General features: G+C 46.0%; 1 protein-coding gene across 3 annotated transcripts in view; it reads left to right on the forward strand.

Moving 5' to 3' along the window:
* The window catches only part of LOC120945970 (SSX family member 2 interacting protein), a 63,996-nt gene that overhangs the window by 19,205 nt on the left and 27,736 nt on the right, over positions 1-17,055 (forward strand). For all 3 annotated transcript variants that reach the window (XM_040360577.1, XM_040360575.1, XM_040360576.1), the window contains exon 2: positions 128-235. In XM_040360577.1, coding sequence (XP_040216511.1) covers positions 190-235 — 46 coding nt within the window. In that variant the 5' untranslated portion in view covers positions 128-189. The remainder of the gene's footprint in view (positions 1-127; positions 236-17,055) is intronic.

The following is a 17,055-nucleotide window of genomic DNA, read 5'->3' on the forward strand; positions in this document are numbered from 1 at the left end:
TTTTTTTTTAATATAATAAAAAAAATCATTTACAATCACTTTAATCCCTCTAGCAATGGAAAATACGATGTGTTTGTTGTTTGTTCAATTTTTTTTTTTTAAAGTGTGTTTTTTGTTTTCTTTTCAGGAAATGTCTGCATAGATGAATCATTTGTGTTACCTACGTTGTAATAGTCATCTACCTAATTCATGCAGGCTATGGGTGATTGGAGGACAAACAACATGCCAGAGTCAGGTAATTCTGCATTCTGAAAAGTCTAAAGCCGTGTACACATGATCGGTTTGTCCGATGAAAACACAGATGGCGGGGGGGGCGGGGGGGGAACATGTTTTAAATTTTTCCTAGGGATAAAAAAACGATAAAAATCCAATTGTCTGTGTGGAACTCCATCAGAGAAAAATCAATGCATGCTCAGAATCAAGTCGACGCTTGCTCGGAAGCATTGAACTTCATTTTTTTTTTTTTTGGCTCGGCGTAGTGTTGTACGTCACCGCGTTTTACCACGGTCGGATTTTTGACTGATGGTGTGTAGGCAAGACTAATGAAAGTCCGCTTCATCGGATATCCAACGAAAAAATCCATTTGATTAGATTCCATCAGATATCCGATCGTGTGAATGGGGCTAAAGCCCCATACACACGATCGGATTTCCATTGGACAAATCCGTAGAATTTTGTCTGAAGGGTGTTGGCTGTGAACTTGTTCTGCATACAGACGGCAGAACTTTTTTGGCCAACATACACAAATCCAGTGTTTCCCAACTCCAGTCCTCAAGGCACACCAACAGGTCATGTTTTCAGGATTTCCCTCAGATCAAACGGCTGTGGTAATTACTAAGGCAGTGAAACTGATCCAATCACCTGTGCAAAATAATGGGAAGCCTGAAAACATGACCTGTTGGTATGCCTTGAGGACTGAAGTTGGGAAACACTGCTGACTAATCTATGTGATTTTTCAGCTCTTTAGCGCCACCCTTTGGGCAACTTCTGCTAATGTTGTGCTATAGTTGGCACTGGTTTGGAGCATGCGTATTTGTACTTTGGATTTTATTCTGACGGACTTGTTTACACACTATTAGATAATCCGACAAGACACATTGGTCGTCGGACAGTTTTAAAGGCTGCTATAAAACATTAGTTCTCGGAAAATCCGACAACAATTGTCCGCTGGATCGTACAGACGGTCGTATTTTCCGACAAAACCCTTCCATCACACAATTGTTGTCGGAATATCCGATCGTGCGTATGAGGCTTAAGACCGACGTATGAAAAGTGTCAGCAGGAAAATTTCTTTTTGTGAATGGTAGATAAATAGAATCCTTGTTTAGTTGTCACGCCTTGTCTGCAGAAATTAGTTTGTTGATCGCTGTAGGAAAAAAGTAATTTTCATACAAAAACAGCTGTGTTCTGTCATAAAACATCTAGCGTTCAGTATAAAATATCAAACTTTTATGAATGTGACGCTCGTTTGGGGGCCATAAATACTTATTAAAAAATATGGGCTTTACGAGGAACTAAACTTCCCATTCCAACTTTTCCTCAACTGCAAGTGCATTGTGCATATGATACTGCCAAATATAGGCCTTTTCACACGGGCCTCAGTTTAAACAAGAGCAGTGTGAGCAGCAAGCTTCTATGAAACTTTCAACAAATGTTTGCAAAGCTTTTAGCAAGCTTCAAGCAGCTTTCTCTAAGCCTTTTAACCACTTCCTTACTGGGCACTTAAACCCCTTCCTGACCAGAGGACTTTTTGCGATTCGGCACTGCGTCGATTTAACTGACAATTGCGCGGTCGTGCGACGTGGCTCCCAAACAAAATTAACGTCCTTTTTTCCCCACAAATAGAGCTTTCTTTATCGTACATCACGGGACACAGAGCGGCATTCATTACTATATGGGTTATATGGAGTACCTTCAGGTGTAGACACTGGCAATCTCAAACAGGAAATGCCCCTCCCTATATAACCCCCTCCCATAGGAGGAGTACCTCAGTTTTTACGCCAGTGTCTTAGGTGTTAGTCATGGTTTAGCTTGCCTCCGCATCCTTGGGATTAGGTGAGCTACCGGTTCTGTCCAAAAAAGCCTCAGCGCTAAAGTGGTCAGTAACCGGACCCCAAACCCTTGGGGTATAGCCCATAATGCTTTTCTTTTTAGAGAGCTGGACCCTGGGCCCAGAACTTAGAAACCTTTGGGTACCTAAAGTTTTCTGTTGCCAGGGTGCTATATGGGCCCAGGACAGTGGATCCTTCATAGGAACCCAGGGCCTGAAGGTCTAGACATCCCCACGGAGATGGGGGAAGATTGGGCCTCTTGCTTGGCAAAGTCCTGCGGCATGGAGCAGGTAAGTGAGGGGAAAACTTGCGGAACTTGGTTCTTAGCAGGTTTTTCTGGGGGGTCACAGGGGACATGCCTAAAGTTATGCACTGCATCTGGCAAACTAGTCACATATCATAAAGATAGGATGGCTCTCTATGTATTATTCCCCATAAGATGTGACCTCCCTTGTAGTGTTGGAAAAGCATTGAGTGGGGCCGGTGTTATATAAAAATATATGTGTGTGTCAGAGAGCTTTGCTTACCTGCAGGCCTCCAGGCGATGCTCCATTCAGTCTTCCTCCTCAGAGCCTGCAAGCAGGCAAAACGCTGACCTCCTCATGGTTCCAGGCTGCAGGCTGCAGTTTGCTGGAACAGAGAGGTCCCTTCCTCCCAAAATCCCCCCCCCTCCCCCTGTCGGGAGGGGCATTTCCTGTTTGAGGTTGCTGGGGGGGAAGGGCGGGTCAGTGGCTTAAAGGAAGGGGCGGCCCTTCCTTGTTTGTTCCATCAATACTTTGGAACTGAGGAGAAAGACCAGAGCGGCAGCACGGGGCGCCGAGGACACACAGTGGCCAGAAAGGATATTGCAGTCTTCAGAGGACTGTTTTGTCAAGCCTAGAAATAGGCTGTTTCTTTTCCATCTCATAGTTTTTCTTTGCAATACTACTCAGGGGGACAGAATGTTTTTTCTTTCCTGGATTTGAAACAAAAAAAAAAAAAAAAAAGTCATCTAGGGGAGAGGAAGCATTTTTTTATCCCCCAAACAGGTGTTTGGACAATTAACTTTTATAGTTCCAAATACCAATAGGTAGCAGGTGTACCTCGGTATTGTACCATGGTATGCCGCTGTTTTCCCTACAGGGAGCCTTGGGGCCATCGGGATCTGGGGCTGGAGCTGACGCGGGTCAGTCCAACCCTAAGATGGTCACGGAGGAGGTATTACTCACCTCTTTAAAAGAGATGCAGAAAAGCATGGGAAAAATGATATCCGCAGCTATGCGGGGCAGTAAGCGGAATAGATCTCCGTCGCCCGAGCGCGGACCCTCAGAAGAGGAGGTCCTTTCCTCAGGGGAATTGGACGACCTCTTGGACACGGACCAAGTAGGTTCAGGGATCGAAGACCCGGATACAGAGGAGTCTGGGGCAGTCTCCCTGAGGGAGAGCTGGTGGATTCAAGTATTGTCGGACTTGGTCCATAGGACATTCAACTTGCCAGTACCAGATCTCCAGGTATCGACGGTTTCAGCTTTGGGCTTACTGAGGGCGCCTCAAAGCAATGCTGTGTTTCCGATCCATCCTCTATTAGAGGGAATTTTGTTCCAAGATTGGAACAAGCCAGATAAGATCTTCTTACCACCTAAAAGGTTCTCTGTCCTATATCCTATGGAAGAAAATTTTTCCAAAAGATGGGCTACTCCTGCAGTGGACGCAGCCATCTCATGTGTTAACAGATCGTTAACATGCCCTGTAGAAAACATACAGGTGTTCAAGGATCCAGTTGATAAGCGCTTGGAAGCACTACTTAAGAACTCCTTCACTACTGCAGGGGCAGTAGTACAGCCAGCTGTGGCTGCGATTGGGGTCGCTCAAGCATTATCGGATCAATTTAAGCAGATGCTTAAACTTATTCCGGCCCAGCAGGCAGAAAAATTTTCGGATGTCCCTAAGGCCATATGTTTTACGGTAGACGCAATCAAGGATTCTATCCAGCAAGCGTCACGTTTATCGTTATCCCTTATCCATATGAGAAGACTCTTATGGTTAAAAAGCTGGGAGGCTGAGCCCCCATGCAAGAAGCTCCTGGTAGGGTTCCCCTTCCATGGAGGACGACTCTTCGGAGAAGACCTAGATAAATACATTCAGACCATTTCAAACGGCAAGAGTACTCTCTTGCCAACTAAGAAGAAGGTTCAGGGACCTGCGTTTAAACGACAGTATTCCCCTGGGCAGGGGCCCTCTAATGCCAAGCAGTATCGACGGCCTCCTGCAAAAGCAAACTTCGGCTTCAACAGCAGATCACAAGGACAGGCTGTTAGAGGCAAAAGGCAGTGGTTTCGCAAACCAGCAAAACCAGCCCCCAAGCCAACCTTATGAAGGGGCGCCCCCACCCACGAAGGTGGGGGGAAGGCTGCGACTCTTTTCAGAGATTTGGGAAGCCAGCATTCCCGACGAGTGGGTACGGTCTTCCGTGGCCACAGGCTACAAATTAGATTTCCTAAGGTTTCCTCCTCCTCATTTCCAGAAGTCGAGGATTCCAAACGATCCGGAAAAGGGAGCCGCATTAAGATCGGCATTAGATCATCTACTTTCCCAGGAAGTAATAGTAGAGGTACCAGTCCTGGAACAGGGGCTGGGTTTCTACTCCAACCTATTCATCATCCCAAAATCCAATGGAGATGTCAGGCCAATTTTGGACCTAAAGATGGTAAATGCATATCTAAAGATCCGCTCATTTCGGATGGAATCCGTGCGGTCAGCAGCTGCCACACTCCAGAAGGACAACTTCATGGCGTCCATAGACATAAAGGATGCCTACCTTCATGTTCCAATTTATCAGCCACATCAAAGATATCTACGCTTCATGGTGGCTTCGCGTCACTTCCAATTCGTGGCGCTTCCCTTCGGGTTGGCTACGGCCCCCCGGGTGTTCACGAAGGTCCTAGCTCCAATCCTAGCCAAACTAAGGATCCAAGGGGTCACGATCCTAGCATACCTGGACGACCTCCTAGTCATAGATCACTCGTCTCCCGGCTTGGAGCGAGCAGTGGCCCTCACGGTCCAATACCTCGAGAGGTTCGGCTGGGTCCTAAATCGAGAAAAGTCAGCTTTCCAGCCCACAAAGCAGTTGGAATATCTCGGCATGAGATTAGACACAGAACAACAAGGAGTGTTCCTACCTCTGAGGAAGGTAAAAGCCATCAAGGAATTAATCCTACTGGTTCTAAGCAAGAAAGAACCGACTATTCGCCTATGTATGAGGTTACTAGGCAAGATGGTGGCCACATTCGAGGCGGTACCATACGCCCAGAGCCACACTCGCATCCTACAGGCAGCCATCCTGTCAGCATGGAGCAGAAGGCCACAGGCCTTGGATATCCCGTTGCCGCTCTCATCAAGAGTCCGACAAAGTCTGTGTTGGTGGTTAGACCCTCAGAATCTACTGAAGGGGAGGTCTTTCAGCCCAGTGGCTTGGAAGATAGTGACCACAGACGCCAGCCTGACGGGCTGGGGAGCAATTTTGGATGGTTGCACTCGCCAAGGTACTTGGGCAAAGCCAGAGAAGCAGTTGCCCATCAACATCTTGGAGCTCAGAGCTGCTCGACTAGCCCTCAGGGCTTGGACGTCAAAATTGCAGGGGTTCCCGGTGAGAATTCAATCAGACAATGCCACGGCCGTGGCACACATAAATCACCAAGGGGGAACCAGGAGTCAAGCCGCTCAGAGAGAGGTGAGCTTGATTCTTCTATGGGCAGAGGCTCATGTGCCCTGCATATCGGCAATATTCATTCCAGGAGTGGACAACTTTCAGGCGGACTTCTTAAGCCACCAGACTCTATGGCCGGGGGAATGGTCTCTGCATCCACTAGTCTTTCAAGCACTCTGCCAAAGATGGGGAGTGCCGGACGTGGATATCATGGCATCGAGACTCAACAAGAAACTAGACAGGTTCATGTCCCGCTCAAGGGATCCGATGGCCTGCGGAACCGATGCGTTGGTTTGCCCTTGGCATCAGTTCAAACTTCTTTATGCGTTTCCCCCGCTCCAGTTACTACCCCGCCTGCTGCGCAGGATCCGGGTGGAGCACATACCAGTCATCCTGGTAGCTCCAGCATGGCCCAGAAGGGCATGGTACTCACTAATCTTAAGGATGGTAGTGGGAGACCCTTGGACTCTTCCTCTACGGCCAGACCTGCTATCGCAAGGTCCGATCCTCCACCCTGCCTTACGGCATCTAAATTTGACGGCCTGGAAGCTGAATCCCTGATTCTCAGGGGTAGAGGTCTGTCTCAGAAAGTAATCTCTACCCTAATCAGAGCCAGGAAACCGGTCTCTAGGGTGATTTATTACAGGGTCTGGAAGGCCTATGTAGGCTGGTGTGAGTCCAAGCGATGGCTTTCTCGCAAATTTACCATCGATAGAGTATTAAGTTTTCTCCAGCTAGGAGTGGATAAAGGATTGGCATTAAGCACAATCAAAGGACAGATTTCTGCTCTGTCAGTGTGGTTTCAGCGGCCGCTGGCCACCCACTCGCTGGTTAAGACCTTCCTTCAAGGGGTCTTACGTATTAGACCTCCAGTTAAATCCCCGCTTTGTCCGTGGGATTTAAATCTTGTTCTGTCAAGTTTACAGAAACAACCGTTTGAGCCGTTGGCTGATATTCCTTTGGTTCTACTGACAAGGAAGTTAGTATTTTTGGTTGCCATAGTTTCCGCAAGAAGAGTTTCGGAGCTGGCAGCCTTATCCTGTAAGGAACCATATCTTGTTTTTCATAAGGACAGGGTCGTTCTCCGCCCTCATCCTTCCTTCCTTCCGAAGGTCATATCCAGTTTTCATTTGAACCAGGATTTGGTATTACCATCCTTCTTCCCTAAACCTACTTCCAGAAAGGAAGGGTTGCTGCATACCTTGGATATTGTCAGGGCCATGAAGGCCTATCTTAAAGCTACAAAGAAGATCCGGAAGACAGATGTGCTGTTCATTCTACCGGATGGGCCCAAGAAGGGGCAGGCAGCTGCAAAGTCCACCATTTCTAGGTGGATTAAGCAATTAATCACTCAGGCCTACGGCTTGAAAGGGTTGCCTCCTCCAGTATCATTAAAGGCTCATTCTACTAGAGCCATGGGCGCCTCCTGGGCAGCACACCACCAGATCTCTATGGCTCAAGTTTGCAAGGCGGCAACCTGGTCTTCTGTCCACACGTTTACAAAATTCTACAAGTTGGACGTAAGAAGGAATACTGATACTGCCTTCGGGCAGGCAGTGCTGCAGGCTGCAGTTTGAGACCCTCGGATTCCGGGGGCTCCTCTTGTTCGAGTTAAATTTAAAAATTTTATTTTTCTCAACTAAGTTGGATTTATTATGATTTGAGTATATCTCTAAATTAAATCCTTTTGTCTTGGAGATGTTCTCCCTCCCCTCATTGTAAGCATTGCTTTGGGACATCCCATATAGTAATGAATGCCGCTCTGTGTCCCGTGATGTACGATAAAGAAAAAGAGATTTTTAATACAGCTTACCTGTAAAATCTTTTTCTTGGAGTACATCACGGGACACAGAGCTCCCACCCCTCTTTTTTGAGGACCATTTTGGGAGGCATACTGCTTGCTACAAAACTGAGGTACTCCTCCTATGGGAGGGGGTTATATAGGGAGGGGCATTTCCTGTTTGAGATTGCCAGTGTCTACACCTGAAGGTACTCCATATAACCCATATAGTAATGAATGCCGCTCTGTGTCCCGTGATGTACTCCAAGAAAAAGATTTTACAGGTAAGCTGTATTAAAAATCTCTTTTTCTTTTGGTGGTATTTGATCACCTCTGCGGTTTTTATTTTTTGCGCTATAAACAAAAATAGAGCGACAATTTTGAAAAAAAATAAAATATTTTTACTTTGTTGCTATAATAAATAGCTCAATTTTTTTTTTTGACGTTTTTTTTTTATCCTCAGTCTAGGCCGATACGTATTCTACATATTTTTAGTAAAAAAAAAAAAAAAATCGCAATAAGCGACTGGTTTGCGCAAAAGTTATAGCGCCTACAAAATAGGGGACAGAATTATTATTTTTATTATTTTTTTTTTACTAGAAATGGCGGCGATCTGCGATTTTTATTGGGACTGCGACGTTATGGCGGACACATCGGACACTTTTGACACATTTTTGGCGCCATTCACATTTATACTGCAATCAGTGCTATAAATATGCACTAATTACTGTATAAATACTTTTTTTTTACTAGAAATGGCGGCGATCTGCGATTTTTATTGGGACTGCGACGTTATGGCGGACACATCGGACACTTTTGACACATTTTTGGCGCCATTCACATTTATACTGCAATCAGTGCTATAAATATGCACTAATTACTGTATAAATGTGACTGGCAGGGAAGGGGTTAACACTAGGGGGTGAGGAAGGGGTTAAATGTGTACCCTAATTAGTGTTCTAACTGTGGGGGAGGGGGGGTGACTGGGGGGGGTGACCGATCTGTGTCTCTATGTACAAGAGACACAGATCCGTCTCCTCTCTCCCCTGACAGCACCGCTGTCTGCGAGAGCCGGGAATGAGAGATGATCTCATATGTAAACATATGAGATCATCTCTCATTGGCCGCACAGATCGCCTAGGAAACGGCCGCTCCGATTGGCCGTTCACGGCGATCTGTGACTGGCTGTGTCCAAGGGACACGGCCAGCACAGCAGTTCCCCGCTGCGCGCTCGGGAGCGCGCGCGGGGAACGCGAAAAGGGGAGGCCGTAAAAAGACGGCCTGTTAGAGATTGGGAGCCGCGCTGAGGCCGTACAAAGTCGTACGGCCGTCAGCAAGTGGTTAAAGGGTCCTTCAGCTCCTGTTTGGAAATGTTCTACACAGATCCTAATGGGGAGTGCCGATTGTCATTTTTGAATAAGCTGCTAGCGGGCTTCGGCAATTAAGTAGTGTTGAAGCCTTCTAGCAGCTTGTTTAACCCTTACATCATAGTGACCTGACAGCGGTGGGGGGGTTCACACACAATGTAAAAAATGTATAGGTAGATGGCGCATGACTAAACAAGCTCAATCAATAATTAATAATCAGTAACATCAGCACATCATAAGGTCCATGTCAATAATAAAAATTGAGTGAATAAAATCATGCAATAATAGTCCAATAGCACAAGCGGCAGCAATCCTGAAGCAGAAGCAAACTCTGAAAGATAAATATGAACAAGAAGGAAATGCGCCAAACTAAGTGCAGTAAATATGGGCTTAATTAGAAATAATGTTTTAAACAACAAATTGGCTACTCACAAAAGGAGTCAGATCCAAAAACCTTCTTTTTGGATCTGATGAAACAGCGGAAGCTGAGAAACGTTATCCTATTGGCTGGCCTGAGTTCCTACGTCACTTCCGGTCCTACGACGGTGCGTTGCGTTCCACGCTGGAACGCACGCCGTTCTGAAGCAGCACCAGCGGTTCCTGGAGCTCCTGTGTTTCCCTATGGCTCCCTAACTCCTGGATGTCCATCTCCGGTTCCACAGTATTGAGACCTGCCAGATTGAACCCCTGCAGCTACAGATGACCCGCTGTGACACCAGACCAGCCCCTTGCCCTACCATGCTTGTGTTTTCACTCCTTTTGTGAGTAGCCAATTTATTGTTTAAAACATTATTTCTAACTAAACCCATATTTACTGCACTTAGTTTGGCGCATTTCCTTCTTGTTCATATTTATCACACACAATCCAGTGGCTAGAGTCCCTGGGATTTTGTGTAAAACGGGCAGGCAGATGCATTCGGGCAGCTGGTCTGTCATTCGATTTGCCCCCACACACCCTCAGTTGTAGTTTCCCATTCAGAGGACTGTGACTAAGTGACGAGGCTGGGCGCACAGAGAAGATTCACGCACAAAGATGCATGCTCACTGGGGAGGGGAGAATGGCTGCTGGAGCATGTAATTTTATTTATTTTTACCAAAAGGTTTTCCTTTAACTACTTGCCGCCAAGTGGCACGGCTTTTGTTCTGGGTGGACGTCGCCCCAGAATGGCAGCTCTTACACTCCCGCTGTGATCGCAGCTGTGGCGTGTTCCTAGGACACGGCGCGACCCTGATCTCTGTAAAGCGCCAATGACGTGGCTCTTTAAAGGGGAGCTCCACCCAATTTCAACACATGAGCTCATTAATATTGCACTCTTTAATACATGTGAAAACGGAGGTTGTTTTTTTTTCTTTGTGCACAGTACCCAAGTATTCTTCCTGTCTCACCTAAGTGCGGGTAATCTGCCGGTAGTTTGTAACTTCCTGTAACCGCTGTGTTTCCTGGGAGCTTTTGTCATTGCTTCCAGGAGTCGATGCAGTGCCTTGTTGGCTATCGCGGGATTTGGTTAGCAGTAGGTGACGCGATCACAACAACCGACGGAGGAGCCTGCGCGGGAACGAGCGCCGAACCAGCTTCTTTCCAGCAGCAGCATAAAGAAAAGGGGGAGCACTGTGATGTAAGGGAGAGTGGGGGACTCAACTTCTGATGGTGGGGTGACTCTTGACATCTAATGTAAGGGAAGGGGATGCACTGGACATCTAATCTTACAGATACAACCGGCCCTTTTGAGGGCAATCCTAATGCTGATGAAGCCCACAATGAAATTGAGTTCGACACCCCTGCTCTAGGTTGTTCGCTTTGAGAGATTATATATATATATATATATATATATATATATATATATATATATATATATATATTTGGGGTTTTTATGTAATCTGCAGACCTAAAATGATGTTTTTAAAATGGAATGTGCAAAAAAATATATCATTGCAAAAATGGCCCTGGCAGCGAAAGGGTTAAAGTAGCAATCAGCGCTCCTATTAAGATTTTTTTTAACATCTGCAAATTGGTGCTGAAGGGCCCTTTTAAAAGCTTCACCAAAGCTTGCTAAATGCTTGTTGTTCACAATGCTCTTAAGCTGAAGGCCGTGTGAAACTGGCCTTGTATAGCACAGGCTTTCTTGGACAGGTTTCTGTGGATCCCTGGGGTTCCTCCAGAGGTTCCTGTTTCTCAGATAAGTAACCACTATCAACAATGATCAATGAGCTAATTGTAGGGAAGGGAGGGTCTTCCCAGTGACCACAAATGTATGGAGCATTCTTCGAAGTGACATCACACTAATGTACTGTGAACTTTTGATGTAGTAATTATTCGCAGGGATTCCCTTAACCTGGAGAATTGAGAAAGGGTGATCCGGGTTCCTGAAAATTTTACCATTTCTGAGTTCTTGAATTTAATTCTACTGATGCAAAGGACTTGTAGAAGAAAAATTTGAGTACTATAGGCACAAATCCACACAAGGCTGTGGGCTAAATGGTGTTCTATCTATCTATCTATCTATCTATCTATCTATCTATCTATCTATCTATCTATCTATCTATCTATCCAGATTAGATGGCCACCTTACCGACCACAACATACAGGGATATATAATGTACTAATAACACATAAGCACACACAGGTTGGCCCTTCCTCCTTTTTTGTTCTTGTAGGCTGTAGATACTGTGATTAAAGTCAAGATGGTGAACGGTTGTCCCAGGAGGGGTGACTTGCAGGTTTAATTGGCAAGGATCAGGAGTTTATCATTTGGGCCACTTTCACATGACCGTTCTGATCAAGTCACTTTTTCAGGCTGTCCCTTTTGCCGCCTACCTCTGGTTTGGTCCACTAAAAACAGAAGGGGATCTGTCCTCCCATGGCAGATGGGAGATGGGAGAGCAGAGCAGGCTGTCTGTGTCCACTCTGCATAAACTGAGCTGACACTGACCTGCCATCCACCCGCTCTGCTCTGATCAGCAGAGAATTGGCAGACCTTATTCATCATGTGTGGCATATAATATGTAGAAGCAGCTTTATAAAAGGGGTAGCACTGGTGGGCCCCTTTCACACGGGGTGGATCAGTAATGATCCGCCCCGTGAACCTCCACTTGCTCAGCGGGGATCGCTCCGTTGATCCCCGCTGAGCCGCGGATGACAGGGCGGTCCCCGCACACTGTGCAGGGACCGCCCTGTCTTTTCTCCGCTCTCCCCTATGGGGGGATCGGATGAACACGGACCGTATGTCCATGTTCACCCGATCCGCCAGACGGATGGAAAAGTAGGTTTTTCCTCCATCACACTTTGGCGGATTGGAGCGGGTCGGATGTCAGCGGGCATGTCACCGCTGACATCTGCAGCTCCATAGAGGAGCACGGAGCGCCCGTCCAGGTCCGCCTAAAAAAACTGGCAGGCGGACCTGTGTGAAAGAACCCTTAGGATTTGATAGTCATCATGAAAAAATCTCAAATATCTGGTTGCTTGAAAGTTTTAATAGGTTCTTACCCACTTGAATTAATTGGTTAATTCCTGCCTTCCTTACCCCCCTCTTTTGCAGCATATCATTACTCCAAAACCACAGGTACATTTTTAATTCAGATTTAATTGGCTGGAATTCTGACAGCGAAGCCTTGCCACTCACACCATACCTACATATTTCCTTTGATTGGGCTTTGCCTTGGATGCCAGTGCCCATTTTATTTTTATTTTCTAAGTTGATTAAATGTTTCAAGTTTGTACTTGTCACATAATTGCTGTATAACATTTTCCTAAATAGAGCGCAGATTCATAAGCGTGTCATCTTGTATCCCAAAGGACCTGAGAATTTGAGTCGAGCAGCCTTTTATTTGTAGTGGTAGAAATAAGAAATGCACTATATTGCCTCTAATTCAGCGTTTCTCAACCTTTTTTAACACACACAAACCCTTAAAAGAACTTTGCGGACTTGGGGAACCCATGCTAGAAATGACTATATCTATAACTCGTGATGCATTAGTGTGATGGTCAGTGGGAAGAATGCTCCTTACATGTGTGGTCATTGAGAAGAATTCTCACCGTACAGATAACTGAAAAGATCAATGTTGTCAGAACTTATCTGAGAGGCAGAAATTGCTCATTGCTCAAGGAACCTCTAGCAAGCTTTGGAGGAACTCTATGGTTCCATGAAACCCTGGATTGAGAAACCGTGTTCTATTGAATTCAAGTGTATCTAGTGAAAAGGATAGTTAATGCTACAGTATACAAATAAATTTCAGACCAGCGGTTGCTAGCCATTGGTCCATGGACCACTGATGGTCCTCAAGAAAATGTTGGTGGTCCCCAGGGGTTCTGCTGCAAATCAACATTGTGGCAGATGTATATTGCCCAATGTTTCCATTGGCAATGCCTGCTGACCGTCAATATTGTCAGCGCGCATTGATGCCTCCTCTCTAGTTCTGGCTCCTGTGAACTCAGAGGAAGGCACTGGGAGTAGCGCAGAGGGCAGGAGGTAAAAAAGGGGTCTTCCAATAGCAGCGCTAATCACAAATTGGAAGGGAGCACAGCGCTCCAGCACCTGGCTGGATAAGGAGGCGAGATCCAATGAGTCTGTAAGGCAGCAGTGTAATGGGGGGGGGGGGCTGAAGCATTTGTGTGTGTGTGTGTGTGTGTGGCAGCAGTGTGACCCATGGGGGAGAGGGCAGAGAGCCACAGCATTGGTGTGTGTGTGTGTGTGTATGAGGCAGCAGTGAGGTCCATGGGCAGGGGGCGAGACAGAGAGCCACAGCATTGGTGTGTGTGTGTATAAGGCAGCAGTGTGGTCCATGGGGAGGGGGCGGGGCAGAGAGCCAGAGCATCGTGTGTGTATAAGGCAGCAGTGTGATCCATGGGGAGGAGGACAGAGAGCCGGAACATTGTGTATAAGGCATGTAAAATAAATGTTGGTGGTTCGCGGAATTCAAAATTGTGAGTTTAGTGGTCCGCGAGGCCAGAAAGGTTGGTGACCACTGCTTTAGACAGTTGTGTGCTTACAGCCATACAAGTCTGGTGAAGGCCCTTTTTGTTCTAGCGTCATTGTGCACTAACCCAGCTCCATAAAGACATGGATCGGTGTGAAGGAACTTGAATTGCCTACTCAGCGCCCTGACCTCAACCCTATAGATCAACCTTTTGGGATTAATTGGTGAATTGGAACTCTGATCATAAGCTAGGTCTTCTCATCCATTATCTACCAGACTTCGCAAATGTTCTTTTGGCTGAATGGGTGCAGATTCTCACATTCCCACTCTTGTGGAAAGCCCTCCAAGAAGAGTGGGGCAATAAGTGTGTGTGTGTGTGTGTGTGTAAAGCTCCATGTTGGCATTCACGGTTTGGAAAAGGGATGACCAACAGGTTTGTATACCTGTAGGTGTGAGGGTAGGGTGTTCACAAACATTTGACCATATAGTGTACACAAGATTTCAGTTAGATTGGAACACGTAGGATTGTTGGCAGAGAAAAAGGGATTGTTGGCAGATTTTTTTTTTTTCCTCCTCTTGCCTGTCTGCTGTGTAATGCCTATGACCAATTGTATTGCCTGTTGCCAAGTGGCCAGTCAATGTGTAATTTATTGTGGCATAGCTTTTGTTATAACAGAAGCCACAAGTTAATGTGTAATCTTGTGTACTATTCTATGCCTTTGTATTGATATTAATTTCAGTGTTTTAATTCTCTTTCACGCCGACGGATCGCATATATGCGTCCTCGGCTTTCAGGGGTTATACCGGGATGATGCCTGCAGCCGCAGGCATCATCCCGGTACCGTTGTTTAGAGCGGGCGATCGGCTTTCCAAACATAACAACCGATGCGGCTAAAAGCCGCTCGGTTGTTATGCCGGAGGAGCGGGAGGGGACATCCCCCCCTCCCGCCGCCTCTCGCCGCTCTGACCGGGCCTCCCGTCCCACCGGGAGACCCGATCCACGATCCGGCGCCTCCAGCGTTTCGGCGAGCTCTGAAACAAAGCCGTAAACGGCTTTGATTCAGTGTCCGCATTGAAACCACGGAAGCGGCGTCATGACGTCACTTCCGGGTTTCTCAGATGACAATGGCGCCGGATTTAAAAAAGTACACAGTATTCAGAATCGCCGTTTTCGGCGATCTGAATACTTTGAAGTGCAAAGGAGGGCTCGGGGGTCTTTTAGACCCCCGATCCCTCCATAAAGAGTACCTGTCACCACCTATTGCTGTCACAAGGGATGTTTACATTCCTTGTGACAGCAATAAAAGTGATCAAAATGTAAAATAAAAAAAAAAAAAATTTAATATTAGAAAAAATAAATAAATAAGAAAACAAAAAAAATTTTTTTTAAAGCGCCCCCCTCCCCGCGAGCTTGCGCAGCAAAGAAAGCGCATACGGAAGTCGCGCCCGCATATGAAAACGGTGTTCAAATAACACATGTGAGGTATCGCCGCGATCGTAAGAGCGAGAGCAATAATTATAGCACTAGGCCTACTCTGTAACTCTAACCTGGTAACCGTAAAAAAAGATTAAAGCGTCGCCTATGGAGATTTTTAGTTACCGTAGTTTGTCGCCATTCCACGAGTGCGTGCAATTATAAAGCGTGTCATGCTTGGTATCTATTTACTCGGCATAACATCATCTTTCACATTATGCAAAAAAATTGGGCTAATTTTACTTTTTCATTTTTTTAAAATTCATGAAAGTACATTTTTCCCCAAAAGTTGTGTTTAAAACACCGCCGCACAAATACCGTATGACATAAAATATTGCAAGAATCGCCATTTTATTCTCTAGATTCTCTGTTAAAAATATATATATATATATATATAATGTTTGGGGGTTCTAAGTAATTTTCTAGCCAAAAATATGGATTTTAACTTGTAAACACCAAATGTCATACATAGGCATGAAAGGGTTAAAGCTAAAGGCATGTTTTAAAAAAAAAAAAGATATTCTGATCTTCTCTGTGCAATCATATTGCACTGAGCAGCCCCTTGCCTACATTTTGGAAGTTCACTTCTCCTCCTCGTAGGTACTCCCTTAGCAAGCCATGTGCTAAAGAAGCACCAATGCGGGCTCGCTTCTGGGCTGTGTGCATCCATAGACACACACAGCATGGCTTGCCCCCCCCCCCCCCCCGCTCCCATGGGCTTCTGCTATGGGAGTCTCCTATGTGGCCTGTAGTGTTTAGATACACTAATAGATTGAAACTATACTCCAGCTTACACTTGTCTATAGATTATACATTTATCAAATTTCTTTGTAATTTTGCGTCTCAATGACACAGTATTTACCGTATATACTCAATATAAGCTGATATGTGCTTATATGTGCTGAAAATGCTCCCCTCGGCTTATACTCGAGTCACCTTTTTGCGCCTGATCTCCCAGACTTTGGGGACCCGGTGCCGGCCATGTGCAAAGTTTGTTGTTCGGGGGACCTACGGCTGGGGAGCTCCAATTGTACAGAACAACTCCAGGTAGCCATAATGCAACGCATTCTCAGAAAAGTGGCTGCAGATTGAAAAGGAAAGGTAATTTTTTAATAACATTCAATTATAATATGATTAGTATTGCAATTATATGTGCTATATTTTTTTTCTTTATTTGCTATCTTTTTTTTTTTTTTCACAAAAAGTGGAGTAAAGCCCTGTACACACGATCGGTTTGACCGATGAAAACAGACCGATGGACTGTTTTCATCGGACAAACCGATCGCGTGTGGGCTCCATCGGTTTGTTTTCCATCAGTGAAAAAAAATAGAAATCCTATGGATAAAAAAAACAATGGGGGGAAAAAAGCGATCGTTTGTGTGGAAGTCCATCTGTCAAAAATCCATGCATGCTCAGAATCAAGTCGACGCATGCTCAGAAGCATTGAACTTAAAGCGGATGTGCCAGTATAAAAAAATATTAAAAGCCAGCAGGTACAAATACTGCAGCTGCTGACTTTTAATATTAGGACACTTGCCTGTCCTGGAGTCCAGCACCGTCCGCAGCAGAGGATGAGCGATCGCTCGTCTCTCTGCTGCTCCCCCCGCCATCCTCAGTGAGGGAACCGTGAAGCGCTCCGGCTTCACTACCCGGTTCCCTACGGCGCATGCGCGAGTCGCGCTGCGCCCGCCGATTGGCTCACACGCTGTGTGCTGGGAGCCGAGTGTTCCCAGCACACAACGGGCGACAGACGGGAAGTCAGAAAAACCCGTCTCTTGCCCGTA

This window comes from Rana temporaria, chromosome 7 (assembly GCF_905171775.1).
Source record: "Rana temporaria chromosome 7, aRanTem1.1, whole genome shotgun sequence".
In the NCBI taxonomy this organism is placed as follows: domain Eukaryota; kingdom Metazoa; phylum Chordata; class Amphibia; order Anura; family Ranidae; genus Rana; species Rana temporaria.